At 44.4% G+C, this 25,711-nt stretch overlaps 2 protein-coding genes across 3 annotated transcripts; one reads left to right on the top strand and one right to left on the bottom strand.

Moving 5' to 3' along the window:
• Positions 1-2,490: 2,490 nt before the first annotated feature.
• LOC119379054 (cytoplasmic polyadenylation element-binding protein 3) lies at positions 2,491-10,127 on the bottom strand. Of its 2 annotated transcripts, XM_037648200.2 has the most exons (4): positions 9,246-10,125; positions 8,907-9,111; positions 8,131-8,849; positions 2,491-8,073 (listed from the first exon to the last, which is right to left on the bottom strand). In XM_037648200.2, exons 1-4 carry the CDS (start codon positions 9,969-9,971, stop codon positions 7,846-7,848), a joined length of 1,878 nt encoding a protein of 625 aa, XP_037504128.1. In that variant the 5' UTR covers positions 9,972-10,125; the 3' UTR covers positions 2,491-7,845. The 2 variants fall into 2 exon arrangements, with proteins under 2 accessions (XP_037504128.1, XP_037504127.1); XM_037648199.2 differs by having other exon boundaries at positions 8,131-9,111; positions 9,246-10,127.
• Positions 10,128-10,876: 749 nt separating this feature from the next.
• Positions 10,877-18,323, top strand: LOC119379055 (E3 ubiquitin-protein ligase MARCHF5). Its single transcript, XM_037648201.2, has 3 exons — positions 10,877-11,191; positions 11,249-11,454; positions 11,514-18,323. Exons 1-3 carry the CDS (start codon positions 11,157-11,159, stop codon positions 12,074-12,076), a joined length of 804 nt encoding a protein of 267 aa, XP_037504129.1. The 5' UTR covers positions 10,877-11,156; the 3' UTR covers positions 12,077-18,323.
• Positions 18,324-25,711: the final 7,388 nt, after the last annotated feature.

Raw genomic sequence — 25,711 nt, 5'->3', positions numbered from 1 at the left:
TGTTTGTCTGCACGCAGGTACGCATGCTCGCCACTCTTCCTCCTCACTCGGTGAGAAGCACTCGGCCAGGAGGAGAGACGAGCCAACGAACGGAGCATAGCGAAGGAAAGAGCAAAACGAGTGAGGGCCTCTTTTGTAGCATTAAACGTGTGCAACTCTGCTATCACGAGACCATTTTGAAAAATTCTCACAGCTATGTGTTCGTTGTAGACTCGTGCACAACTGCAACAGCACAACTAAATTTCGACCTCTGGGTGGTTTAGGGGTCCTTTAAGCAGCGAAATTGATCTGTTACACAATGCTCTGGAATATATCACTGGTATGTATTTAGGGCACTTGCAAAACTAGTATATGAATTCACGTAAGCAGTCAATGCATATCTCAAACTTGTCCACTTCACATGCTCCAATGGGTGCAGTTTACAGTGCAGAACAGCAATATCTGTTTTTTGGGGCAGTTACAAATTTCTAAAATTTGTGCTTCTGTTTAAACGTTTTAGGCTCTGAATCAAGATTATGCTTCCTACAGCCACTAGAACTTAATGTTCTCTCTCAAAGGCAGTAAATGTTATTAAACTGTGTACAGCAGTTGTCTCACAAAAGCACTTTTCAATTTTACGTGTATTTGGAACAGGCGGCACTGGAGTTTGCTCAAAGCCAAAGCTTCCTTTTACACGCATGTGCTCACATGCACTGGCAGTAGTCATTAGCGCATTGTGTTGATGCTCAGGGAGCTCTTGTTGGAGACGCCTGTAAGTATAGGAACAACTACATAATGGATTCCTTAGTCATGCTGACACAGTGTAATACATCACATTTTGTACTGTCAGCAAAATGTAGAACATGTTCTATCACTGAACAGTTTTGAAGCACATATGTACAGACTGCATCAATCCTAACAGCGTGAAAAATGTGACTTTTTCCTTGTAGTAGCTTGACTGACTTGTGCCACAGGCACCAGACGTGCTACATGCTTAAGTATAACCAAGCTTTTAGTTTGCAATATAAGAAACTGGTTATGAGAAATGGCAATGAGTGGATAACTCATACACCAGGAAACTACTTTTAGTAGTTCTACCTGGGATTCCATGACAAGGTATGCACATTGAGGTTGTTATAGGAATATGAGGAGCTTAGCACTTTTGCATAGGAATATGAGCTGCAGTCTATATAATTTGAGACTATATGAAAATGGTGGTTATATTTTATCTGAACATAACAGGCCAACAGCTCTTTCTCATTAGGGTAGTGACACAACATCTTTCCACATTAATTATCAGGCTCATCTATGGCTGCTCTTCATTCATTCCTTGCAGCTTGTCGCAGAGCACAGGACATGTGCAGCATCCTGATTAACTGCAGCAGATAATAATGCTGCTAAGCATTCTGCTGTGAAATGCACTTTTAATAGCTTGGCCATATTGAAATCAACAAAAAAGTGCAAATTATGAAGGCAAGCGACATGCGCCATTGGATTGCAATATTTGCCACTTGATCTTGGGTACATGCACATCACTCAGTCATGAATAAATTTCAGGTCTTTTTACTTTTGTTCACAGTTCAAGCAAACCTTATCAGTCTTTCCAAATTAACTTTTTGGGCAAGTTGGTGCTTTGATTTACTGTGTATGCTTGTTTCGGGCGCAAGATGCATACCGTGAAAAGGGACAGAGAAGAGACAGACAGTGAAGCAGCAGACTACCAACTTTTTAATGAAAGCATTAGAAACAAACAGAACACAGTGCGATGGATGCATTGCTCACGCATCCATCGTACTGTGACAGGAACATGTTTTCTTGAAAGAATGCTGACAATGTCAATCTGCATCTTACTTTGGCTCTGCTGTGCACACGTGGAAGTCTTCCATTTGTTTCTAACACTGTCATCAAGCACTTGGTAGTCTGGTGCTTCACTGTCTGTCTCTTCTCATATGTATTTTGCACCAGAAACAAGCACACATATCCTAACTGTCTTGGTGGTACATAACTTAATCTTGTGAATCAAAGTGTACGTCTACAGATTAATTACCTCTTAACTTATTATCTGCATAATATACAAAATGGCACTGACTATTGTGCACTTTCATTTTAGGGAACTATGATCTGTTAGCAAGAAATAAGAGTTTGCATCCAACGTTTTTTTGTTGTTCACAACAACCAAAGTCGTTTTCTTTTTATGTGCAAAAAGTGAGAGCCATGGGAGGCATCAGTCTGTGTTTGGTTGTGCACTGCTGTAGTCTTTTTGCCTGCCTCATTTCCTTGCTTGACATCACAGTGCTCTTCTCATTTTCTTCCCTACTTGCCAACTGAAGTGCCACATTTGTTTTTCTTAAGAAACATGTGATCACCCAGTTAAATCAGAGTCTTACATTTACTGTTCATATTTGAAGCCTACAACTTTTCTTGTTGATTTTAAAAATCTGTGTATTCACTTGTGAAATGATGTGTCACAACAATTCTACCACAAAAAAAAAAAAACCTGCAATATTCATCATCTTCACAGGCAAATTTATCTAAAACGACATAGTACAAATAATCCAACAAATGATGACAATATTGCATAAGATTTGTGTCCCTGTTGTTTTGTCCTTTGCTGAAAAGTAGCATTAAAATACATTGTGGACAAAGTGATAAGCAACACAAGAGCATGTTCTCACATAAGCTCAGTGTTTCAACATGTACTACTGACTAGTTTGTTATTTGTAACCAGTGAAAGCAATGCACTGTGCATGCAGACAGTGTATTCCTTAAAAACAAAGTGCATTCAAAAGCTAGCACAGCATGTAGACCTGCCTAAGACATCAAATTTAGCTGCACATTTTTACGAAATTGTGTCTGTCTGAAAAACCACATGCATATGATGCCCGTGCACTGAACCAAACCACTCTGCACTGATGGCTCTGGGTTAGATCTATCAGGGCAGTGAGTCTCACAGAAGCACTAATAAAAACCATGCCTCGATGCCAAAAGCAAGCAAGGAGTGATGCAAAGTACCTGCATGTATAGGCTATATGTTTGCACTAAATCATTTTGACTTTTAACACATACTTTGTCAACACTCATTATGAAGCAGCTACATCAGCAGTGAAAGACTCTAGAAGAAGCATATTATGCAACTATCAGGTTGTTTGCATGTTATATGTGCTTCTGGTCCATGTTTTTCTTTCTTTTTTTTTATGCTGTATTGATGCTTTTCAGAATGCTTTCTGAACAAACAGGTACACAGGATGCATTGGTGTTAAATGCTACAGGGAAGCAATTGACGCCACTGCACCAGAATAAAAGAGCAACTTTCAGTGGTTTTCTTATCTATGATCCATGCCTACAACGTGGTTTTGCCTTGACGTGGGATCTTTAATCTAGTACACATTATGGATTTGCTGGTTTTCAGTTAAGCTTATCATGTCTCTCATAATGGCCATCGAATACAAAAATTAAAGCTTACGGGGCTTTTTGCATACTAAGAACATTTCGCAGGGCAGCATAGTGCTGTAAAAGCTTACTGAACAGTCCAACAACTCTAACCTTGAGAAAAGCCACTCACACCAGGCAACTGGCCAAGTACCTGTAAAAACTATCAGCACAACATGCAGACTATATTTTTCAGGCAATTATAGCCTCATTACAACTTATCTGAAATGAACCAGTAGCAGTAAGCTATCAGGCATATCTCACAAAGAGCATCACACAGAAGCAATATTACTGACAAGTGAACTTGTCAAAAGCAGCCTGGCGGGCGATTTCTTTTGACGAGTTAACTTATCACAGTAAAGAGACACAATGAAATGAAGCTAATCTCATGAACACGTGAAAACAAGATACACATTGCTTAACTGATGTGCAGTGTTGCATTTCTGGCTTACAATTTACCTCACATTCAACAGTCATATTCTCAGAAAAAGAACTGCATGTCATTCAGCAGAGTGCCCATATATATTGTTCAGAACCGTGGAACTGGATTAGTTGATTTCAAGCTATCCCCTTCAGTCACGAATTATGATGCACTGTCTGCAAATGCGTCAAATTCGCATGGCATAATTTGAAGGCACACGGTATTACATTCCAAGAAAGAAAATGAAGGAATGTGTTGTTTTGTGTGAGTTTCAGTAATTATTGCTAATTTGCATGTAACTAATTATCCCATTATTCTGCCATCAGTCAGCTTCGATAACTGCATAAAAAGAATCAATTATTAGGCTCAAAATGCATGCACAGCTTGTTTTTTGGTTGTATTAATTTCGAGCGGAGAAAAGAAATCCTCTTGATGTTGGTCGTGAAACGCGGCTCGTCGAACGATCGTCTAACATGGTAGTGTGTCCAGCAAAGTGACCCTCTCCAGCAATACACAGCATAATGAAGTTAAGTGACCGCTAGTTGTCCACTCAGGAAGCCTGCACGAATATGCACACTGAGTTTCAGGCAATTTGAAGAAAGGCGCAGTGTGTGACGCGCCTCCAAAGTTCGCGTACACAATTTTGTACGCCGTGACTGAAGGGGCTATTCAAGCACTGTGATATTACGTTACATTGCACAAAATAGTGCAATAACAGCAGTATGGTTACAGTCCCTAGCTTATGTGCCTTTCAGCCAGTCTAGCCTAGCAGAGACAAAGCTACATGCACTGCAAAAGCAGTTGCCCTGCATTAATTAAGCACAACACAGAATGCAATTAGTTATGCACACCAAACTATGTTGTTTGTAATTAAGATGCATCTAAAGCATATGTGATATTTTTTTATGGCTTTACACGAATATCTATCTTGTTCACATCGTGTCTCAGTACTGAACATGGAAAACAGAACCTTTTAAATTAAATTAGTTACAGTACATGACCTAACAAACTCGAAAGAAGACATAACATAGGTAAAATGCTAACTTATGAATATGCCCATATGGTAATCTTCAAGAAAAACAATAAGTGAAACAGATTCAGTGAAACTGACCAGTACATTTTGCTTTGCTGTTAATCAAGTAATCATGTGCACTTAGTGGTGCCAGCCAATAACATGCATTTCTCAAGGTCAGAAGTCAAGTTGGCTTTCATCTCTAGAATAGGGGAAGGTGGGTAGTTGTGTGGTATGACTTTCAATATTTATGCACAGGCATACTCACAGCTAGGTGGAAATAAAGCTTATTTGTAGTGTCCCTTTTTTTCTCCTTGACTACAATATGAAATATTATAGACCATTCAAGATGTGTTTTCCACCTGTTTTTTTTAGCCGCTCTTTGTGCATGTATAATTACATATTTTAAAAAACTAAATGAATAATAAGACATTTAAAAGTATTAACTACTTTTAAAAATATGTGGTTATAATACAATACTATACATCTCACAGTGTGTGATTAGCAGTACTAAGACCCATGGTAAAAACGGCTAAATTTATGTCTATCCACTGCTGCTCTGTCCTTTCTTTCTCCCCTTAGACTACCATAAAGAAATAAAAAGGAGCTAGTGCAATTAGTTTGTCAATCACTTTGCAGCTACTCAGTCTGTAAACAACAAAATTGAATTGACAGGCTTCATCGAGTTTAACCTGCCAAGACTTTCTTTTATTTGTTTCTTTTTTCCTCGTTTCTCAAAGCCCTTTGTGCAACAACAGTGGCTTGACAATGTCAGTGGTGTCACAGTGTTTAACGTAAGTCTAATGGTTTCACTACAGCTCATAAATGAGCTTGTAGCTGTCACAATGTTTATTAGTATTGCAATCGTACCGTCAATTAAACTATGTCTTAGAAATGGAAGAAAAGGCACAAGCTACATTAAGCCATTAGGAACAGTCCATTGCACAAATGATGTGGAGCCTTGCAACAAATATAGCAATGTTCATTACCACATACTGAGAAATATAAAAGCATAAAAACAGAGGCATGGCACTGTTTCTTTGGATTATGTCATTACTAAAGGAATGTAGTAATGCCATTCACTGCTCTAAGTATTAAACATGGTCTAATGCAAGCATAAGGTCTTATGGCACTTTGGTACCATCTATCTACAAAGGCAACTAAAAATTTGAGCATTTATAATCCACTCTTGCGACAATGACATGGTCTTCATCTATACATTCATCTAATCTAACAAATGGTGCATAACAGCTGCTATGGCTAGGACATTTCAACAAGCACATAGTAACTGCCATTTTCAAGCACTGTTCAGCAGATGTTGATCATTTGGCTTTGTCGATAGAAGCTTGAAGAAAACCAAAATCTTCTGGCTATGACTAGTGTGTTGATGGTGCACGTGGAAACACCTTGCAGTGGTGAAATATTTAAATACTATTAGTACAAAAAACCTATTCTTGTATCATATACATATCGTCCGCAAAATGTAAAGCAAGGTATCCAAGGGCAAAGTTGGATGCCATCGAAATCACCTCCTAAGGCAAGGAATTGAATTAATTCCAAGTATGTATAAAATATTTTAGCACACATGTGTACGCAAGCATGCATATCAGAAAAGGATTATAACATGTTGGCTGCAAATTTCAGCAGTGTGATTTCTGTTCCATGCTGCCAAAGTGAGAAAAGATATGAGGGCAGGCTTTTTCTTTTCCCCTTAGTCATGTACGAATGGCATGACGTGCATGTTTGTGCAACGGGACTGGAAAAGAAATAATCTAGTAGGAAGTAATCGTGCAATCCCATAATGCCAGAAGAAAGTGTCTTGAAATTAGGGGCCCTGGAACTTGGTGGGGGAGGGCACAAATGCTTCCACAAGTTTTATTGCTGGGGACTCCTAGCCCTGGAAGCTGACGTCCTCCATTATATAGTAAACTAAGCACAGTTACAGAATAAAAGGTGAAATGAGCTCTGGCCCCCACACTGAAGCTACAGTTCCGGAGCCCCTGCTTGGAGTGCATTCAGAAGAATGCTGTTTGGTGCCCACAGCATGTGGCAGTGGCCAGAATTGTAGATGCGGCACAGTATCATCTAAAAAAAGATTTAATGCAAAGTGATTGCAAGGTCACTAACATATGACAACATTTCTGCGGTCCTCTTATTTGCACATAACCCTGAGCCAGTATATAAAACAGCTTCAACTGGTCAACATAACCCAAGTAAAGCCGCTAATGTAAAGCGCACGACTGATTCTAGGAAAACAAAACGGGCTCGGGTGAGCGTGTACACAGGGCTCGACACGAGTGTGTGTAGTAAACTGACCGTGCAGTACTGTACAAAAAACATCTGCTGGCACTGCCTGACTAGTATGTCACAAACAATTGCTTCGAAACTCGTTGAAGGTAAAAAAAAGTGCAACTTTAAAACTCCTGCACTCGGTTCACACAATTGTTGCAAAGTGTGGAAGCGGACGGCAAAAAGTACCCCACGCTTGGCGCTCCACTTTTCGCGCACTTCTAAAGTAAGTGCTTCTTTGCACTTGTCCTAAAAAAGTCAACACCTCATAAAAAAAGTAACGAAAAACGTCCAAAAGTGAAACGAGCAGAGGCTAAAATTTTGATCACATGGAGTAGCATATAAAAGACACGTCGATGCAGAAGAGAAAACAGCTGGAACCATGCTAGCTTGACGGAGCCACCGGGCTGCTCTAAGAAGTGGCCCGGCAACAACGAACTGCTCGCCTAACAGTAACACACTGGCGTCCGCCGCCTGAGATCAACGGGGAGAGGCAAACGACACACTCAGCAGCGCTGACTACAGGCTCGAATCCCCCACTGACGCCCTGGGGCAACCCAAGCCAACCAAGTTTGGCACAACAACCCTGTCTGTGAGCTTGCTACGGCTGCCTGACTAGAAAGGATATGTCGATAAATATATATATGCGTGTCGACCGTCTACGGGCGTCTGATTGTCCCTAGGGGAACTCAAGCAGAGGCTATATCACACGCGCCTAGCACCAGCGGAAGGGCACAGCCCGCGGCCGGTCGGCGCCCTCCTTGACCAGGGGCTTGTGGAACTCGCGACCCGGCCGCGAGTGGATGGTGGCCCAGCAGTGCTCGCAGTAGTACTGCAGGCAGGTCACGTTGGCGCAGAAGAAGGGCGCGAACTTGCCGCCGCACCGGGCGCCCTGGCACTCGTCGCACATCTGGTCGTCGAGCACGTACGGCTTGACCTCGACCTGCGCATATAACACGATATCAGGGCATCCTACGCGACGGCAATAGTCGCCACTTACCCGTTTCTCGATGTCCCCATGCTGCAGCTGCACGAAGCGCGCGCTGATAGCAGCGATGTAGCTCTGCTGGTTGGAGAAGGCCACGCGGCCGGCGCCCTTGGGGTACTTGAGCTCGGGGTCTGTGTCGATGCCCGCGTAGCAGACGCCGCCGTACAGCCGGTCCATGATCATGGCCAGCTCGACGGCCTTCAGCGGCCGCGGAACGCCGCCCACGAAGACCGTCTTGCGCGGGTCCAACGGCAGCGACGCGTCCAGTACGAAGTCGGCGTCGCCGAGCCGCCAGGGCCGGATCTGCACCGGCTTGTCCTTGATGGTGGGGCTGCTCACGCACAGGTACAGCTTGTCCTCCTCCTGGATGCAAGCGTCCATCAGCGCCTGCACCGAGCACTCGTCTTGGAAGAGCAGGAACGCGTAGCCCTTGGGCGGAAAGTACGACTTGCTCTCCGCCTTGTGCGGCCAGTCCACCACCAGTGGGCCGAACCGCCGGAAGCTGGCGGTGATCTCTTCCTCGTCGATGTCCGGCGGAAGTCCGCCCACGAACACCTTGCGCGAGTAGCGCTCGGCCGCCGGCTCGCCGCCCTTGGGCGAGCAGCGCTGCTCCTCGAGCACCAGGTCGCCGTCCAGGAAGAACGGCGACTTGGCGCCAGCCAAGAGCCACGGCCCGCCGCCGCCGCCACCGCCGCCCGCGCGCCCTTTCCTCCGCGAGAAGCCGCCACGTCCTGCGTAGTGCACGCGCGCGCTCGTGTTCGGGTCGCGCGCTTGGCCGTCCGGCTTACCTCCGCGCGCCTGAAGCCGAGCCTCGTCGGGCCTGAACTCGGCCGTGGTGGCCGGGTAGGCCGATCCGCCGAGCGTCGACGCAGCACCGAGGCCGCCACCCCAAGGCTTGCAGTAGTGGGCCGCCTCAGGAGGATCCTGGCGCACCATGTCGAGCAGTTGCTGCTCGAGCGGGAACCGCAGCGTGTCCAGCGGACCCTGGGCGACCTGGGGGGCCGCGTGCGCCACCGCTCAGGCAACGATCGGGCGCTTCCGCGGAGCGCCGCCATGTTGGCGCATGCGCGCCCTGCGAGGTGGGCAGCACCCCCGAACAGGAGTAGCATCCCTCGGGGGCCGCTCACCTGGAAGCCGTCCTCGTCCGGCTTGGGCAGCGAAGTGCTCCGACGGAACTTGGGGCTCTCTTTGCCGGCAGGCGAGAGCGGCCCAAGGCTGGGAACCGAGCGCTTCTGGGTCAAACCGCTCCACGGCGGGCTCGACCAGCTCGGCTGCTGCGGGCTGCTCCAGCTGGAGTAGGCCTTGAACAGGGGAGGTCCCTGAGGCGGCGGGCCCCGAGTCGGCGCAGCGAAATTGTGTGCGCCCGTGATGGCCCGCCGCTGCGGATGGCCTGCACCAAGCATGGGGCTCGGGAAGCTGGGAAAAGCCAGCGTACCGTTAACCGTCGGGATGCCTTGGATAAAGGCTTCGTCCGCCGCCACAGCTGACCAAAAGTTGGCTCCCGAAGTGGCGATCACCTCCGAAGAGAAGCCCATTTGCAGCGGAGAAGGCACTACGTCAGGGCTCTCCGTCTTCTCGGGCAGCGAGTTCACTGCCGGGTCTTCTCCTTTGCCCTTGCGCGACGAATACTCTTCCAGGGCTTGTTCCCCGTTGGATGTAGTCTCGACACTTGCAGTCGACAGCTGGGATGAGGCCTGTTTGCCGGCGCTCTTCTCAAGCAGCAGGTCCTCTTGCATCGTGTGGCCAATTTGATCGGGACTAAAAAATAGGGCGCTGTTACCTTGATTGGGCTGGAACTCGACTGGAGACAAGGCCCTCACATTGGCGGATACACTGAAAGTATAATCCCCCATAAGGCTGTTCGAAAACACCGAGTCTTTACAGCCAGTGCAGGCCAAGTCTCCTCGACCGTCGACACCGCAGACGCACTGCAGCAGAAAACGCCGTCTGCGTTCCGTTTCTGCTACTACTGCGACATCTGTTGCCGATGGTGTTTCCGACTCGCTGTGTAATCAAAATAATGTACAACACAATAAAACAATTTTGTATTAATATAGTGAGCAGATTCCAATTACAACTTTATCATTTTCTCAAATCATCGTCTTGTTTCCATCACATGAAAACATCGTCTGCTAGATGGACTGTTAGCGCATTCAGGTGTAGACATATATGGAATCGCACATTAGCGAGTAAACATTGCTGACGACCATTTGCGCCATCGAAAACAAGATTACATGAGCGATTTATCCCTTTACTAAGACGACAGTTTCGTCAAGAAGCTGCCGTACTGTCCTTCCAAGGAGAATGTTTCGCTGTAAAGATGGCGGCTCACGCTTCGGTCATTAAATTATGGTCTCTACGCACACTTTGATGCCGTATATAGCCGTCGAGGTCACCGTTTCCTACTTTGGCGGGAGGTTTACTCTATAAAGTGAGGTGTCACCAAACTGCTTACGACTTTTAAGGTTTATGCAAGATTACTGAGGAGTGAGAAAGCCCGATTATGCAGTGTAAAGGAAAAAAAACATCAGCGACATTCGTCTGCTACAGTTGGCACTGCAACGCGCAACTGCCCCGCAGCAAAATGCAAAAAAATCAATATACTGCGTTGTCAATACTAAATTCTGCAAATATATGAAATATAGATTAAAATTTTATTTTAAAAACATTGAAGTTTTTCTTGAACTTAGCCTAGCATGCATATGTCGCAAGAATGTACAAGCTTGGCCTGTGCCTGCCGTGCCCGACTCGGAAGCTGTAACGCAGCGACGCGACGTCAAGGCCAGCAAGGCGAATTAATGTGCGTATTGTGGCGTTGTTTTGATGTCGTTAAGCGTGGCTCGTAGCATAGCGAACATCTGCGAGGTCGATGAGGCAGAAAGTTTCGGTCGGACATAGTTGACATATTTCGGTGGTGCGCCTCGGGCAGCATAGGTCGAGTGACAGTGTTAGGGTACGAGCAGCAGCACCCGTTAGCAACGTGACGACGTGACCCACTTGGAAGTTTCCAGGTGGCTATGTAGGTGCCATCCGCTAACATGAGCACTGCAAGTACCGATGGCCCCTGCGAACGGTGAGTGTGCCGCCACAAGCGCATTGGGTGGAGGTGATGATGCTCTTTGTCCCACAGGCGCTACTGCTGGGTGTGCTTCGCATCGGAAGACGAAGAGCGCGACGCAGCTTGGGTGCAGCCGTGCAAATGCCGTGGAACTACGAAATGGGTGCACCAGGCGTGCCTGCAGCGCTGGATCGACGAGAAGCAGGGGGGTAACAGTGCGGCGAAAGTGGCGTGCCCGCAGTGCAGCAGCGAATACGTGGTGGTGCTGCCCAGTCTCGGTGAGAATGCGCGATCGTGCGCGGCCGACATAATCTTTCAGCTTGTTGTTGTCTCGCAGGGGGTCCCGTTTATCTGTTGGACCTGGTGGATCGGAGCGTGTACCGCGCGTGCCCCTTTGTGGCGGCGGGACTCCTCATGGGATCGGTGTACTGGACGGCCGTCACGTACGGCGCCGTGACAGTGATGCAAGTGCTGGGCCACAAGCAAGGCCTGAGTGTCATGGAGCAGGCTGACCCGCTTTTCCTGCTCGTCGGCCTGCCAAGCATCCCCGTAGTGCTGGTGCTGGCGCGCATGGTGCGCTGGGAGGACTACCTGCTGCGACTGTGGTGGCGGCGATCGGCGCCGCTGGCCAAAAGGTTGCTGCTTGTGGTACCGCCGCAGGATCCGTTGTCAGCCACCAGGCTGCTGTGCGGCGCCTTGCTGCTGCCCACAGTGGCCAGTCTTGTAGGCCGGCTCTTTTTCGGCCGCCTGGCGCCCTCGCAGCGTAGCCTGCTCGGCGGCCTAGCCTTTGTCGCCCTCAAGGGTGCCGCAAAGATCTACCTCAAGCGGCACCAGTACCTACGCCAGTGCCGCCGCCGCGTGCTCAACTACGAGCAACAGCAGCAGACTCCGCCACCCTAGGTCTGCGCGTGCAACACAGGGATTTGTAGCTTTGGATATTTTAAAGCCACTTGGGTAGCGGTCGGTTTGCTTCTCATTCTCGACACCATCGTTCTTCACGGAAACCTTCATTTGTGCTCCGCTAAAGGGCAGATTTCAATCGACTTGGTGTTCTTTGGGGTGATAACTGCTGCACATACTTTGCAAGGATAGCTACTTCTGTGTGCTACAAAAATAAGTTGTGCTCTGGTTCAGCAGGATTCATGTTTTTTATGGAGGAAAAAAAAATATTAGTGTTGTGCCACAAAATAATTCCGATAACGTGAATTTAACTTGCGGATGCTTGAAATAAAATATGTGATACACAGTGGTTATATGTAAAAAGTACTTCTAGTATGGTTTAACATCTAGTTTCAATGCATGTACAATGAAAATGTAAGCAAAGTTGCTTTGTACAGGACACACATGACTTTGTGTTCATAATGTCCTAGTTCTGATCAAAATTTAGCAGCTTGTTTTTTGCACTGGCTGCTGTTAAAATTGGTTACTTAGGAGGTTGATATGGCTCCAATGTTTACATTTAATTGGTTACTGTAACACTCCAGCTGCGTGGATCGTGTGGAGTTACACTCCCAGCTGTGTGGATCGTGCCTTAACTGTCTTCTCACTGCACCTACGCAACATTTCGTAGCTGCATCCTTTCCTACTGTTAACATTATCATTCATTTAGCAGAACAAAGTGTGGTTTGCTGCAGCCTTCATATTTCGTCTTGTATGCTCTCTTGGATGCTGATGTTCTTTCAGTGTTGTATGAATTTTTTCAATGAAAAAGCTGAAAAGCACTAAGAGCTTGTGTGCTCATAGAGAAGTGCACATTTCTTACCATTTTCAAGGTCAATGTGAAAATTATGTCAGCTAGAAATGATTTTTATTGATATTCCATATTCCACAAGAGCTGTACTTAAGTCAATATTTTGCGAGACTTGTGTCGTCACGCATTTAAAAGTAGCAATTTTAATGGTGAACTTTACCTGGTGAGCTGGCTGCACATCTCCTTTTCGCCAGCTCACCAGGTAAAGCCAGATTTCACAAAACCATATGGTTTTGTGAAAACATGCATGTAAAAGCAATCTTTGATTTTTTTGTTATATGCATTTGCGAAGTGGTGTAGCAAGAAGTGCATTCTGGATATTGCAGTATCCAGTTTCGGTTTGTGTATTCCAGACCATGTAGTAAGAAGCTATTTTGCATCACTTTTATGTGTGCTAAACTAGTTGATTATTGCCACAAAATCTTTGCTTCAGTTCAGAAGCAAAGGCTTCTGAGAACTAGTCAAGAAAGCTGACATTGTATTTCAACTTATGAAAGAGTGCAGTATTTTAGGTGTCAAATCTAGCAGTCATTTCTTTCGGTTTACTCCTTCTTTTGCACCATCCTTCATGTCTTAAAGGGACACTAAAGGCAAACATTAAGTTGACATGCTTTGTTGAAATAAGGTTCCAAAAACCTCGTGCTTGTTTCGTGTCAAGGGAATGTTTAGTTTAAAAGAAAATCATATTTTAGTGGTCCGCATACTGTTAGCAGAATTCAAACTGCTCGCCTCCGAGAACAGCCTTCTGACGTAGCATTTGCCATGCCCACCCTCTGTTGCCCGACAGCCGACGCAGTGGAGCACAGCCCGGACAAACCGGAGCTTGCATCGCTCTCAAGGGTGGTGTGAAGTAGTTCTTTTTTTTAATTAATCAGACTGAAATGCACAAGTTAGATTTTGTTTCCATCTTATAATGCTCTGAAGTATTCATTTTTTTGTCAAGGGTAGTTTGAGTACTTGTGATAAATTTTACTAATTCCACAATGCCCCACTGGTGGTGCAAGTCGTGTCCTACATTTACCTTAATTTCTCGTTTGCTAAAGCAATGCTGTGTACAGTATTGTTTTGGCCATTCTTAAGCATTGACCTTTCATTATGATATGAAATGTTATTTGCCTTTAGTGTCCCTCTAAGTGTGTGGAAACACTGGCAAAAAAGCGGCAGACCACAGCAATGAACTAGTTGGTGAAGATTGTCTGACGAACAGCTCACAGACCCATACAAGTGTGATAATACTCGTGCCACATGAGCACAGAAAATGACATTCGATAGTGAAGGCATTCAGTTCCCAAATGACATTTTTTTCAGCGGAGCTGCTACACGTCCATACTAAATGACATTTGACTTGATGATGTCGATCGCAGCATCTTCTGTAGTGAGCAGTTGTTGAGTAGTAATAAAAAAATAAACATGCATTTACAAGCTTCAAATACCTCCGAGATATAATTAAATGTAGAAATAAGCATATTACGGTGCCGTAAGCTTTAGTTCATTGCTTTGTTTCACGACGTTGCAGCCGACCGTGGCAACCTAAGACAACGCTACTCAGATCCACAGCGTGAAAAGAAACTTGCGCCTGTCTCATCCTAAATACAGCGTCTCCAAGCTTGTTTAATGATTAGTGTAAATAAAACACGTGAAAACTTTATCTTCAGCTGAATAGGATGTCGTTTTATATAATTTAGGTATATCGCACTTGGTCAGCTGTGCCGTCGAGAGTATGCATTTCTCAGTCGAATGAGTTCTGGCGACGGCATTAGGTGACGAATGGCATTTGGGCGAATGCCATTTCGTTCGTCCGTGTGGCAGCGCGCGAATGGCATTAAATCTGAAGGCATTAGGAGGTAAATGCCATTTTCTGTGCCCGTGTGGCACGGGTATGAGTTAAGACTTAACAGACAACTTAACAGACAAAATATTTTTGCCCTTTGCCTGTATAACCTGGCTTTTTGTCCAAAATTTGTTTACACTGCCCATTACAGACAGGAACGAATCATATTTTCTTCTTGCACTGTGTACTTAAAGGAGTACTGACACGAAAATTTTCACTTGTCATTTTTTTTTGCGTCAATTGAAAAGTCAAGCACTCAAGAGCTTAGAAAATGTACTGGTAAGTGTGAGTGCGCCCTGAAAAATTAATTACAACCTGCTTTTAAAAGTTAGTTTCAGTTCCTACTGTACCCTGACGTCACAGCACAGTACGAGCTTCTTGTCACGTGCTCGTGCTAGATACCATGATGTTTCCATGGCCACTCCGCTCTGTGGCTCCGTTCATGACACACAAGCAGCCATTTTGTATTTTTTGGTTTCTGATGTCTCCACAACTAGCCATACTGGTTCGTGAAGTCACCAGAACTGAACCTCGGATCATGTTAATGTCGATATGAGCAGGTGTGCCATGTGAAAATTCCCTTTAATGTCAAAAAATACTTTATAAGCATTTCCTGAGCCTCACATTTGCTCAGAGCTGTCTCTGTATACAGGAGGGTTGTATGGCAGAGTAAAGTCAGTTTCAAAAATTAATGTCAGTACCCCTTTAAAAAGACGGGAGCACAGTAGAAATCATGAGATTAAGGAGCCACCAACTAGCCCAATTAATCACTCTCTAGCAATGAAATAAAGTTTTTCTGTTGCATTGGCCATATTGAAATTGATGGAAGATTTACCAATAAAACCCAGGCACCGACTCTTGCATTTTTATAGCCCCTTTTCATAAATATGCCTCTGCTGTATTGAAGTGTAATGCAGAGCAGGCACTGATTACATTGCTGTTTGTATTCATCAATAGGTTGATAACCGGGTGTAGTTATAAAGGAAGCAACAAAGCAATTCTTTCAGTATGAAGGAACATGAAAGGTCTTAAGTTACACTCATCAGGTGGCACTAGAAATGCCTGCAGTACAAAACTATGAAGCACCAACATGCTACTATATCTGATTGAAACACACAGAAAACTTGGGACACATCTTATTGCTAATTGCAGATCATGTGTAGCCCCAAAATTCAATGTTACTAACGGGCTGTTGAAGCAGCCTTGACCTCAAACCTGATATGGAGCCCTTTGATAATCTTTTTTTGCTTGCAATATGACTCTGCTACAGCTTACTACGCTGCTCAGCATCACTATTATCTGTTATGGCGTCGGTTAATGGGCACTGTCGTCAACAGGAAAAAGCCAACTTGTGTGCATAAATAACTACATAAGCTTTTTAAGGTTTTCTACTGCTCTATTACAGAAGTCTGAACAATAAGCGGTGCATTCAAGTGCCACAATTCTTCATAACTACGAGAACCAAAGCAAATGCAAATATTTAAAAAGTAGTAATAATTACCATTGCATTGGTGTCATGCTGCAAGAATTTTTCACTGCCTTGAGTAATCGCACCTGGTAAAATGGGCCATATTGTGCATATGTTTTGTATACGGTGAACAAAAATAAAAATAAAAAAAACTTGGAGAAAGTGTCATGTAGTTACGCAGCTCCCATTCCCTCTTCTTTTGCGGCCAATTGGTGTGCTGGCTCCTGGGAAAAGGACCTGCTGAGTTGGTGGACCTTACAAGGCAGTGCTTGGTTAGTAGCAGCCCTTGGCAAAGCCCACATCATATTAATTAGTTTGTGCTATGCTTTCGACCAAACTTATGTCTCATGTACACAAGGGGGCTAGAACTTGGCTTGGCTGTCATGTGGAAAGGACATTCTTTTCCCATGAGCCTTAATTTTTTTCTGAATAGCCTTAATGTTTTCCTGTGACACTCCCTACCAGTTTCTTTCCTTTCTTCATGGCTTTGACACTATGGTAACTGTACTGAAGTCTGTGCTATTAATGATTTTAGATTGTGCACCTTCTGGTTGTCACTTGAATGCACCCCATATTGTGCCAGCTGATGCAGTACTGTGGTAGAAAAATTTACACATATTATGATAATATGTGTACAAGTTATAGTACAGTTGACTGGTCACTTTCAAGAGCACTAGAGTGCCCTAAATTTGATTGACTAAGATTGGGTGGCCCAGTTACATTCAAATAGCTTTTATTTCGAATGCCTTTCTCAGTCTTGGAGTGCTCTGCTCTGGTCTGAATTTTCTGCAGCAATGCCTCTAAGATGTGACAAAGTTACAGTCATGTGACCATCCTTTGCCACCTTTTCATCGTACCACTGCTGCCATAGTGTCAGGCCAAGAAGCTTCTTCTGTGCCCACTCCTTGCATCTGCTCAGAGATGGCTCTGGTGTGCTTGCTCTGGTGTGGCCTAGATGCGTGTCAGATTCGACTTGTGCGACCCACACAGTCTTTTAGGTCAGATTTCAAGCCTTGGCAGGGTCAACCACTCAAATGTATTAGGTAAAGGTGCCGTGCACCGAGATAAAAAAAAAAATTGCCGGCACATCCGTCCTTTGGAGGTTGTCAGCAACATTCATACAGTTTGTAATTTTGAAGAAAGGCACAAGGAGGGGGAAAGGAAGGAAATGTGGGTAGGTTAGCTAGATGCGAGTTCAGTTGCTACCCTAAACAGGAGAAGAGAGTTCAGGGATTGAAAAAAAAAAAGGAGGAGGGAGGGAGGTGCTATCAGTGCGAAACATGTGGCTGTCCATTATGTCTACAATTTCATTATGTTTCAGTATCAGCTATGCTTTCCAAGTTTGTGATGTGTAAGGCCATGGTCCAAGGACTTCTTGCTCTAAATGTGGTTATGACCTAGTCCATTTAACATGGTCCAAAACACATTACATTCAATTTTAAAATGATCACAAAAATGCAATGCATGTTCTATCATTTATTTACACTTGCATGAGTCGCAGATGTGAGTGTCTGACATTCCAATAAGAGTATGCTTTTGTGAAAGCCACTCCTAGCGAAAGGCGGCACAGTAAAGTTGTCACAGTGAAAGAGGTGCAATGGAATTTGCAGCTCCATTGATTAATTCAGTCTATGGAGATGACAGCTTGAGACAACCAGATTGCGCCATGGGTGAGAGAGAAACAACTTTAATAAAGTAAGGCTCCCTGGTTACTGTGAGTGGAGCCCCAGTGGCTATTGTGGCTCGCCGGACCTGGTCAAGACTTAAGGGTCACCACTTTGCTTCCGCAGTCCAGTTTGAAGAGCCGCACCTCCCACGACCACAAGTGTCTTGGTGTGAGCAAGCAAACAAAGGCCTCTTGTGGAATATGTTCACTAATAAGGGTTCACTAATAAGGTAATAAGGGGACCTGTCTGGGTTCTCTCATGGGTCTACCAAGTGGCATCATTAGCAATGTCGCTACCACTGATGCCACAGTGCCCTGGCCGCCATTGAAAAATGATATTGCCATGAACCTGACACAGCTGACAGCAACTTGGGAGAAGTATGCTATGCATTTGGTTACTTGATGAAGAAGATGATGGAGCTGTCAGAACAGCATCAAATAAAGATCTGTAGTGTTGACCTGAAGTCTCTTGTCGATTTGTCCATAATAAACTGGTGGGCGTGGTGAGTACGTGTCTGTGTTCTCCGACTCCCAGGAACTGTAAGACGCTGGTGCAAGTTTATCAGACACAGACTGCCTAAACAAAAGCCAACAGCTCCAGGGGCTGATTCCGGAATATAGGCATGCAAGATCTGCCGAGGTCGTCTACCACAACAAGTTAGACAAAGGAGACATACGGCATGGAACAGGCTCCTGCCTCTCTGGTTCTCCACACGTTGTGCTTACCACGGTTCTTCCGTGGCAGTCATTTTGAAGACGTGGATGAATGGCTTGGTGACTTCAATCGTGTAGCCAATTTCAGTTGTTTGGATGAAAAAGAAAAGTTAAAGGAACATGCATTTCGCCCTTTGTCCAAGCATGGCCCACTAACCATGAGTCATTGATCACCACCCGGCAGGAATTTAGCAGCAGATACACGATACCTACAGCAGGGCTGAAAGAAAGGAGTGAGCCGAGCAATTACTTCTGAGTAGGTTTCAGAAACCTAACGGAAGCACAACCATGCTCATCGAGTACATGTCATGACTTTTTGAGCATGCTGACCCCAGTATGACAGGTGAAGATCTGCCTACTGATGCGTGAAGAAGCAATAGTTTGCTGCAATGATGCAAAGGCTGCCAACTACAGTAGCCGAGTTCATCAGGGAGGTGACAACAATGGAACGAGCAATGCTCCTCGGTGTAGGATTGCCAAATCCCTCTAAGATCAGCACTTTCTCTCGCATTGCCATGTGGCATTGATGCACTTTGAGGACTTATGCACAGTGTGGTGCATGAGGTGCTCAATCAACTTCAAGGAGTGCGATTTCAACTACCCGTGACATCCATTGCAGACACTGTCCACAAAGAACTCTATCTGCAAGCCTTTCATGCAAACAAGACCTGAAGTCCCTCTGCTGACTTACATGCAAGCAGTGCGATTACTTGTGAACCACTGTCCTTCCTCTGAAGAACCGAAGCATCAATTCCAGGGACAAGCTGCATGTACAAATACATAGGGGTCCACCAGCCCCCAAATGAATAAAGTTGAGTGTGCGGCACACACATGACAATCAGCCAGTCTGCTTCTACTGTGGCGAAGTGAGTCACCTGTACCATATTTATTTATTTATTTATTTATTTGCAATACTGCCAGTCTCTACTAAGACCATAGCAGGTGGGCACTCTGTACAGATGCTATGATTGCTCATCATAGTAAAAAAAAAAACTGTAATACAGAACATAAAAGTAACATCAACCTGGCACTTTGTACATAAGCAATATTTACACAACATAACAAACAAAATACAAGTGCATACAAAATGGCAAGTTTAACAATAAGGCCGCTTACATGGCTGTTTACAGAATATACAAGTAGTACATACTGGTTTCATTACCATTGTCATTGGGTATTTAAAGAAGCTAAGAATTGGCTTCAATTTCTAACTCAAACTGAGACAGTGACTCAGTGTTAGTGATGTGAGGGGCCAACATGTTCCATTCGCGAATGGCAACCGGAAAAAAAGAATATTTAAACACATCAGTGACTATTTAAACACATCAGTGACTGCAATTACCAAAAGATGGGATTCCAGAGATTTCAACCCGGCGCTCATCCATCAGGGAGAATGTCCGAGAGAAATCTAGCTATATCTGGCCAGTCAGCATTCATTGCCATATGCACAGTTCTCACCATTTGAACAGCCCCAGCCAACAAGCCGATCTCCATCTCCACAGTGGTGGCAGTCATGATCGCCACCTTCTCGACCAATCAACGTCACTTAGTTGCTACCCTATCTTTTCCGCTTCCGTTGGCAACGGTCCACGAAATTAAGTTGAGGAATCTTAATAAGAGCGACCTCCAGCGGATTATAATAATAATATCTGGGGTTTAACGTCCCAAAACCAAGATATGATTATGAGAGACGCCGTAGTGGAGGGCTCCGGAAATTTCGACCACCTGGGGTTCTTTAACGTGCACCTAAATCTAAGTACACGGGCCTCCGACATTTTCGCCTCCATCGAAAATGCAGCCGCCGCGGCCGGGATTCGATCCCGCGACCTTCGGGTCAGCAGTCGAGCGCCATAACCACTAGACCACCGTGGCGGGGCGACCTCCAGCGGAGTAGCCGCTGTCCATCACACTTTGAAATACCCTCCACTGCTACAACTTGATGATGATGAGCACTATGACATCTTACCTTCAACACATTCCTCTGAAAGCAATGATAATGTTTCAGACGACATACTCATTTCTGTTACAGCCACCGCTCTTTTCAATACTCGTGCTGATTATTCAGTTATGAGCGGAGATGTGCCTTTTGCACTTCACAAGGAGATGCCTCTGTGGCCAGGGCCTGAGCTCAGTAAAGCAGGTGGCAATTCTCACACTGATCAGCAAATCCACTGAGTGCAAATTTATGAGGTCACATTTGTTGGTTCATTTACTTTATCAGCCGAGTGTTCACGCAGATCAAACTCAGCATGGACTTCCTTCAGGAGCACGAGGCTATCAAATACCTTTGAGTTGCTTGCGACCTTTTCCTGCAAACTAGCAACTGATTCACATGACCATGACCCACAGTCCATGGTGTTAAGCATTTCAGGCAACTGCACTACTTTGACACCAAGCAGCATTATGTTAATCGCTGTGGAGACCGACGATGACCTTGCTCATCTTGGTCCCTAGATTTTTCCCTTTCGTTTAAGTGGCGATGTGTGCCTCCTCTCCCGAGCTCCTCTCATGTGCAGCTATCGTCTGCTGCCATGTTCTTCCTAACTTCGAAAATTTATGGGGCAATGCCACGTTTCAGCAGACAAGGTGTGAACACGACGCACGTGTCTCCCCCCCCGTGTATCTGTCAACCACAAGAGAGCAGGGAACATGGTGCGCAGAACACTCTAAACCATGGAACACCGTGGAACACTCTAAATTTGACTGTAACTTGGCACACCAAGATGACAACACAGGGTTCGTGCAGGTTTCAGAGACGAAAATTCAAGGGTATTCTAAGAGTTTCAAGACCCTGTCCGAGATTTTTCAAGGTTGCACAGTAGCATCCCATGTAGCAAGTCTTTACGATACCAAGGTTTCCAAAATGTACAAACAGCAGTCGTGCAGTGCAGTGCACTGCTACCTGTGCCTTAATTATCTGATAATGAATTACCAACGTATCAAACTATGTTGTACTCTTCGGATGTGATATATCAGAGTGAAATGAATGCAATTAAACACTGAATGTAATTAAAAATTTGCTTACTTCAGCTATAAACTTTTTGCACTTTGTGATTTTGGAGTGGATGAGGTGACACTGCAGATCGCTAACAAGTACAGTTAAGAAATGAACTTTGAATCTACTGGAGAATGAGGCCCTTCAGAAGGATAACTAGATAACACTGAATAGTGCTAATGTAATTTCTTCCAAGGGACGGAGGACCATACAGGCTTGGAGGAGGTAGTGATGGATGTTTCATTATGACACACCCACCTAAACATTATACATGTTGTTGCTTTACATGTTGTCGTTGAGAGGGCCTTTATTCGACTACCACGAACTTTAGCGAAGCCTTCATAGAAAGTGTTCTCCTTTTACATTTGTTTTGCACGGCAGGTACAACACATTCATAAGGTTCATGTCATGCAAGCATGGGTGTGTAGGTCAGTGCTTACGACACTTGCTTTTAGAGCGAGGGGACCTAAATTCAAACTAAGTGCTGCCAAGAAAATTTATTTTGTTTTATACATATATTTCTTTGCAGCGATGATCATCTTACGTGGAAGGGGGACAGACTGACAGACAGTTTCTTGTTGAGTCTGCATATTAATGCTTACGCACTAAAGAAAAAAAAAAGGCCTGCATAACTTTTTCTTTGGGCAGCCATATTTTTCGACAAACATGTGAGAGTTTTGGCAGCCCAAAAACTTTCACTAATAGTGTTATCATGGAAATTCCAGTGAAACTTTCACCAAAAGACTGGCAGCTTAAATTGCGTCAAAAAAAAAAAAAGTAAGAGAGGCAGGGAGACAGAGAGTTGGAATGAAAGCTTGTGTTCTGGAATGGAGTTGGAGTGGAATGGACACATAGTTTTGATGCACTAAACGCTGATATTAACCCTTTGTAGGACAGTGGTACAAATGTGTACCACTTTTTCACTGCGTTTCAACCACCCATAATAAAAAAATGGTCAAAATTGGCGCCACTCTAACTGGTGGTACCACCTACCAAAGTACAGAAGAAGGCTATTTTAAGTTTTTACTTCACTACGGCATGTGGCGCGGAGAGCAAAGTGGATTTTGCACGTGCCTTGATTATTGCTCGCTATCCACTGCAGTGGCCTAAATGAGCGCCTTCAAAACATCGCTTCAACATGCCTGTCAAGTTTCCCATTTTACCCATTTGCTAAACAGAACCTAGTGATTCTTTTGGAACACAGAAAGATATTTTTTTTACCTGCCCTTATTATTCAGTTTTCTTGAATGAACCATTTTAGGGCTTGATTTTGGCTGATGGTTTTAGCCCTAATATGGCAGATATAGCACCGGTACTGTTGCTTGCATGCAGTATTTCCATTTTTGCACAGGTGGCATCAATTGCAGTCCCCTTTAGGTGCAGCTGATTACTGTAGTCACGAAATCACGTTGGCTGATGTATTCCTGTCGCAGTTCGCCTTCACGTGTGCTCGGCATAAATGCACAGTAGCTATCTGTGCAGCAAATACCAACTTCCGCTGTGTATTTAATGCTTAAAAATATTCGAAAAGTAAACAGCTCCATTAAATTTGAAACTAATGTTCTTGTTCAAAATTTTTTTTCGTTTGGTACCGCCTGAGGACAGCGGTACCACTTTTTATCCCACGCTATAAAGACAGTGGTACATATATGTACCACTTTTTTCTCGGAATCTATTCTGCAGACTTTCTTAAAAATGGTGCCAAACATTTTAACTGCAGATTTTAAGAAAAATTTTTTCACTTGAATATAGTGCCTCCCAAAGCGTTAAGGCTACAAAACCAGTAAATTTGCTATAGACTAAACTAGACTTGGGCCAATAAATCTATTACACTTCTAAATTTTTACTCAATAGCAGCTCGTTTGGTATCTGCAAATAAGTGATTACTTCTGCTATGGTAATTAAGAACAACACATTCTGCGCTTCTCAAAACTTATACTTCCAAAGTAAGAACATGCTTTACCTACAACACAAGGATGGAGGCTGAAAATAATGTCGCAGACTTCCAGCCTGTGTGAGTACACGGTGATTTGGAATGCGTGCTATATATATATTTATTTTTTTCATAATTAAGTATCCGGAAGGCTGAGAGGTGTGCCGAAAGAAAAAGATGCCTGTTAATCAGCGTTCTCCTCATGGTGGGCGATGGTGGAAATGCCGCCCACCGACTCAATTAATCCTCTTGAAGTGCGTTCCTGAGGAACCAATAAGCAACTGTGCGCATGCAGCGCCAGCAAGCCCCGCCAACGGCCACCTGGCTATGTAAAAAGGAGTCTGAACAGGTGGCCTTGTGGTTTCAGGGATCGCCAACTCCAGTGCCAGCGCTAGAACGCAAACGCCCTTACTTCTGTTTTATATGTGCGTCGTAGATGCCAGAAATGCGCTTTCTAGCTACTGTCAAACTATACATGCTAGCCCTTTCCTATGCCCCTTTATCTGTTTTGAAATCTATAACCTTTATTTGTTTGTGGCGTACATGCAAAACAGAGGAACAGAAATGTGGGTAAAGCTTGCCCGCATGGCCCCTGTCAACTCGGCAACATGCGAGGTGCATGAGACATGAGAAGAACAAATGGGGAACTCGTGAGCCATCGCTTAAAAAAGAGAGAGAAGAAGAGACAAGATGGAAGTGATGAGAAAAGTAGGTGAGCCAGAAATTGCTTTCCAACAGCAAAAAGTCAGTAAGTGGCAGTTTTGTTATCACTACTATGAAGACAAAGCAGTTGAGATGTATGGATGAACAAATATCTTCAAAACCTGCTTTCTGGAGGGTGTTATGCCACTGTGCTCTTAAATATAATCAACGGCTCTTCAAACGAGAAGTATCTTTGCTCTGTCCTTAAGAGGAGTTAGGCAGTGTGATGAGGGATAGCTACAGGCTTTGGTTTTTTATTTTAATTAAAGTTTAAAAAACTACAGCCATAAAGTTTAAATTAGATTTGTTATTGCAAATAAGGTTAAAAGAATTACCTTTTTTAAGATTATGGTACTGTAAAAGGTCCAGCATCTTTTCTAAAGGAAAATTAGTAAAGAATCAAGCCAGCTTAGCCTGATTCAGACAAACCTATTAATTTCCTGGTCATAGGTTCTATTTTTGGAAGAGACAATGGAGGTCAAAGTAAGACTTCTGAATTTCACACCAAAACCCCAGCACCCGAAAGACAGAGTGACATTATGGACTTTATCTTTTATTTTTTTGGGGGGCCATGTTTGCTTAGAAATATTTCCTATGGCTCACTTAGAACACATTGCAATTCATTTTTACCAATAAAAAAATTATGTAGGCCCTAGCAGACTCCATCAAAATCTATGAAGTCATGGCAAATTCGTGGCACCTGTATTTTCTTTTGGCATGCTTTTTGTCCTACCAAGCATCCATCCTCTTGTGCAAGAGATGTGCTTTGGTATTGTAGAGGGGTCATTTACTGATGAAAGTGAAATCACTTTTCTCTTTAGTGTCCCTTTAAAGGCAAGGTCAAGAGCACTGATGGCACAAATATAACTGTACAGCTAATGAAAGGAAGATAAAAAACGAAACATTCTTTTGCCTGCCTATCCAGATCTATTTTCAATGTAAAGCAAGTACATCGATTGTTCATAGGGCTGCCAGAGTGGAAAGCAGTATAACAGGAACAAAGAGAGGATCTTGTTTGTATTCATTGTTGACCTGCCTGTGTATATAGTATGGTAAAAAGGTAATTAGGGCAGGGGTAGCTGCCCCCCTAAAATTTCAGACTGCCCCCCCCCCCCCCCTTGCCCCCTCAAGAGCAAACATATTCAAACATAGCGCATAAGTTCCCATCACCCCTGCCTCCCTCCCTGAAGGAACACACTCGTCGTGGGTGCCCCCCCCACCCAGTAAAAAAAATCCCGGCGCCACCCCTGAATTATGGCCATAATTAAATAGCCCATTCCTTCATTGTGATGTTCAGAAAGACTGAAGTGAAACAAATTTTGTTGTTTTAGAACATTTTTTTTTCCACAAAACCTGCAGAGCATCGTCAAAGGAGTTGTGCACAGCTAGAGTGTCAATATGCACAGCTACTCATTGAGTTCCACATACAAAATGACAAAGAGAGAGTGAGAGAAGAAACGTTTATTGATATTGAGG

Source organism: Rhipicephalus sanguineus, chromosome 1 (genome assembly GCF_013339695.2).
Source record: "Rhipicephalus sanguineus isolate Rsan-2018 chromosome 1, BIME_Rsan_1.4, whole genome shotgun sequence".
In the NCBI taxonomy this organism is placed as follows: Eukaryota; Metazoa; Arthropoda; class Arachnida; order Ixodida; family Ixodidae; genus Rhipicephalus; species Rhipicephalus sanguineus.
Note: the sequence above shows the minus strand (reverse complement) of the source record. Positions and strands in the feature narration are given on the sequence as shown.

Excerpts from the sequence above, each read along its gene's own strand:
- LOC119379054 (XM_037648199.2), bottom strand. The coding sequence starts at position 9,971 with ATGGGGGATTATACTTTCAGTGTATCCGCCAATGTGAGGGCCTTGTCT. Across the intron at positions 9,112-9,245 it reads CGGACGAGGACGGCTTCCAG|GTCGCCCAGGGTCCGCTGGA; the intron begins GTGAGCGGCCCC and ends GCGGCCCCCCAG. Across the intron at positions 8,074-8,130 it reads ATGGGGACATCGAGAAACGG|GTCGAGGTCAAGCCGTACGT; the intron begins GTAAGTGGCGAC and ends TTATATGCGCAG.
- LOC119379055 (XM_037648201.2), top strand. The coding sequence starts at position 11,157 with ATGAGCACTGCAAGTACCGATGGCCCCTGCGAACG. Across the intron at positions 11,192-11,248 it reads ACCGATGGCCCCTGCGAACG|GCGCTACTGCTGGGTGTGCT; the intron begins GTGAGTGTGCCG and ends TTTGTCCCACAG. Across the intron at positions 11,455-11,513 it reads GGTGGTGCTGCCCAGTCTCG|GGGGTCCCGTTTATCTGTTG; the intron begins GTGAGAATGCGC and ends GTTGTCTCGCAG.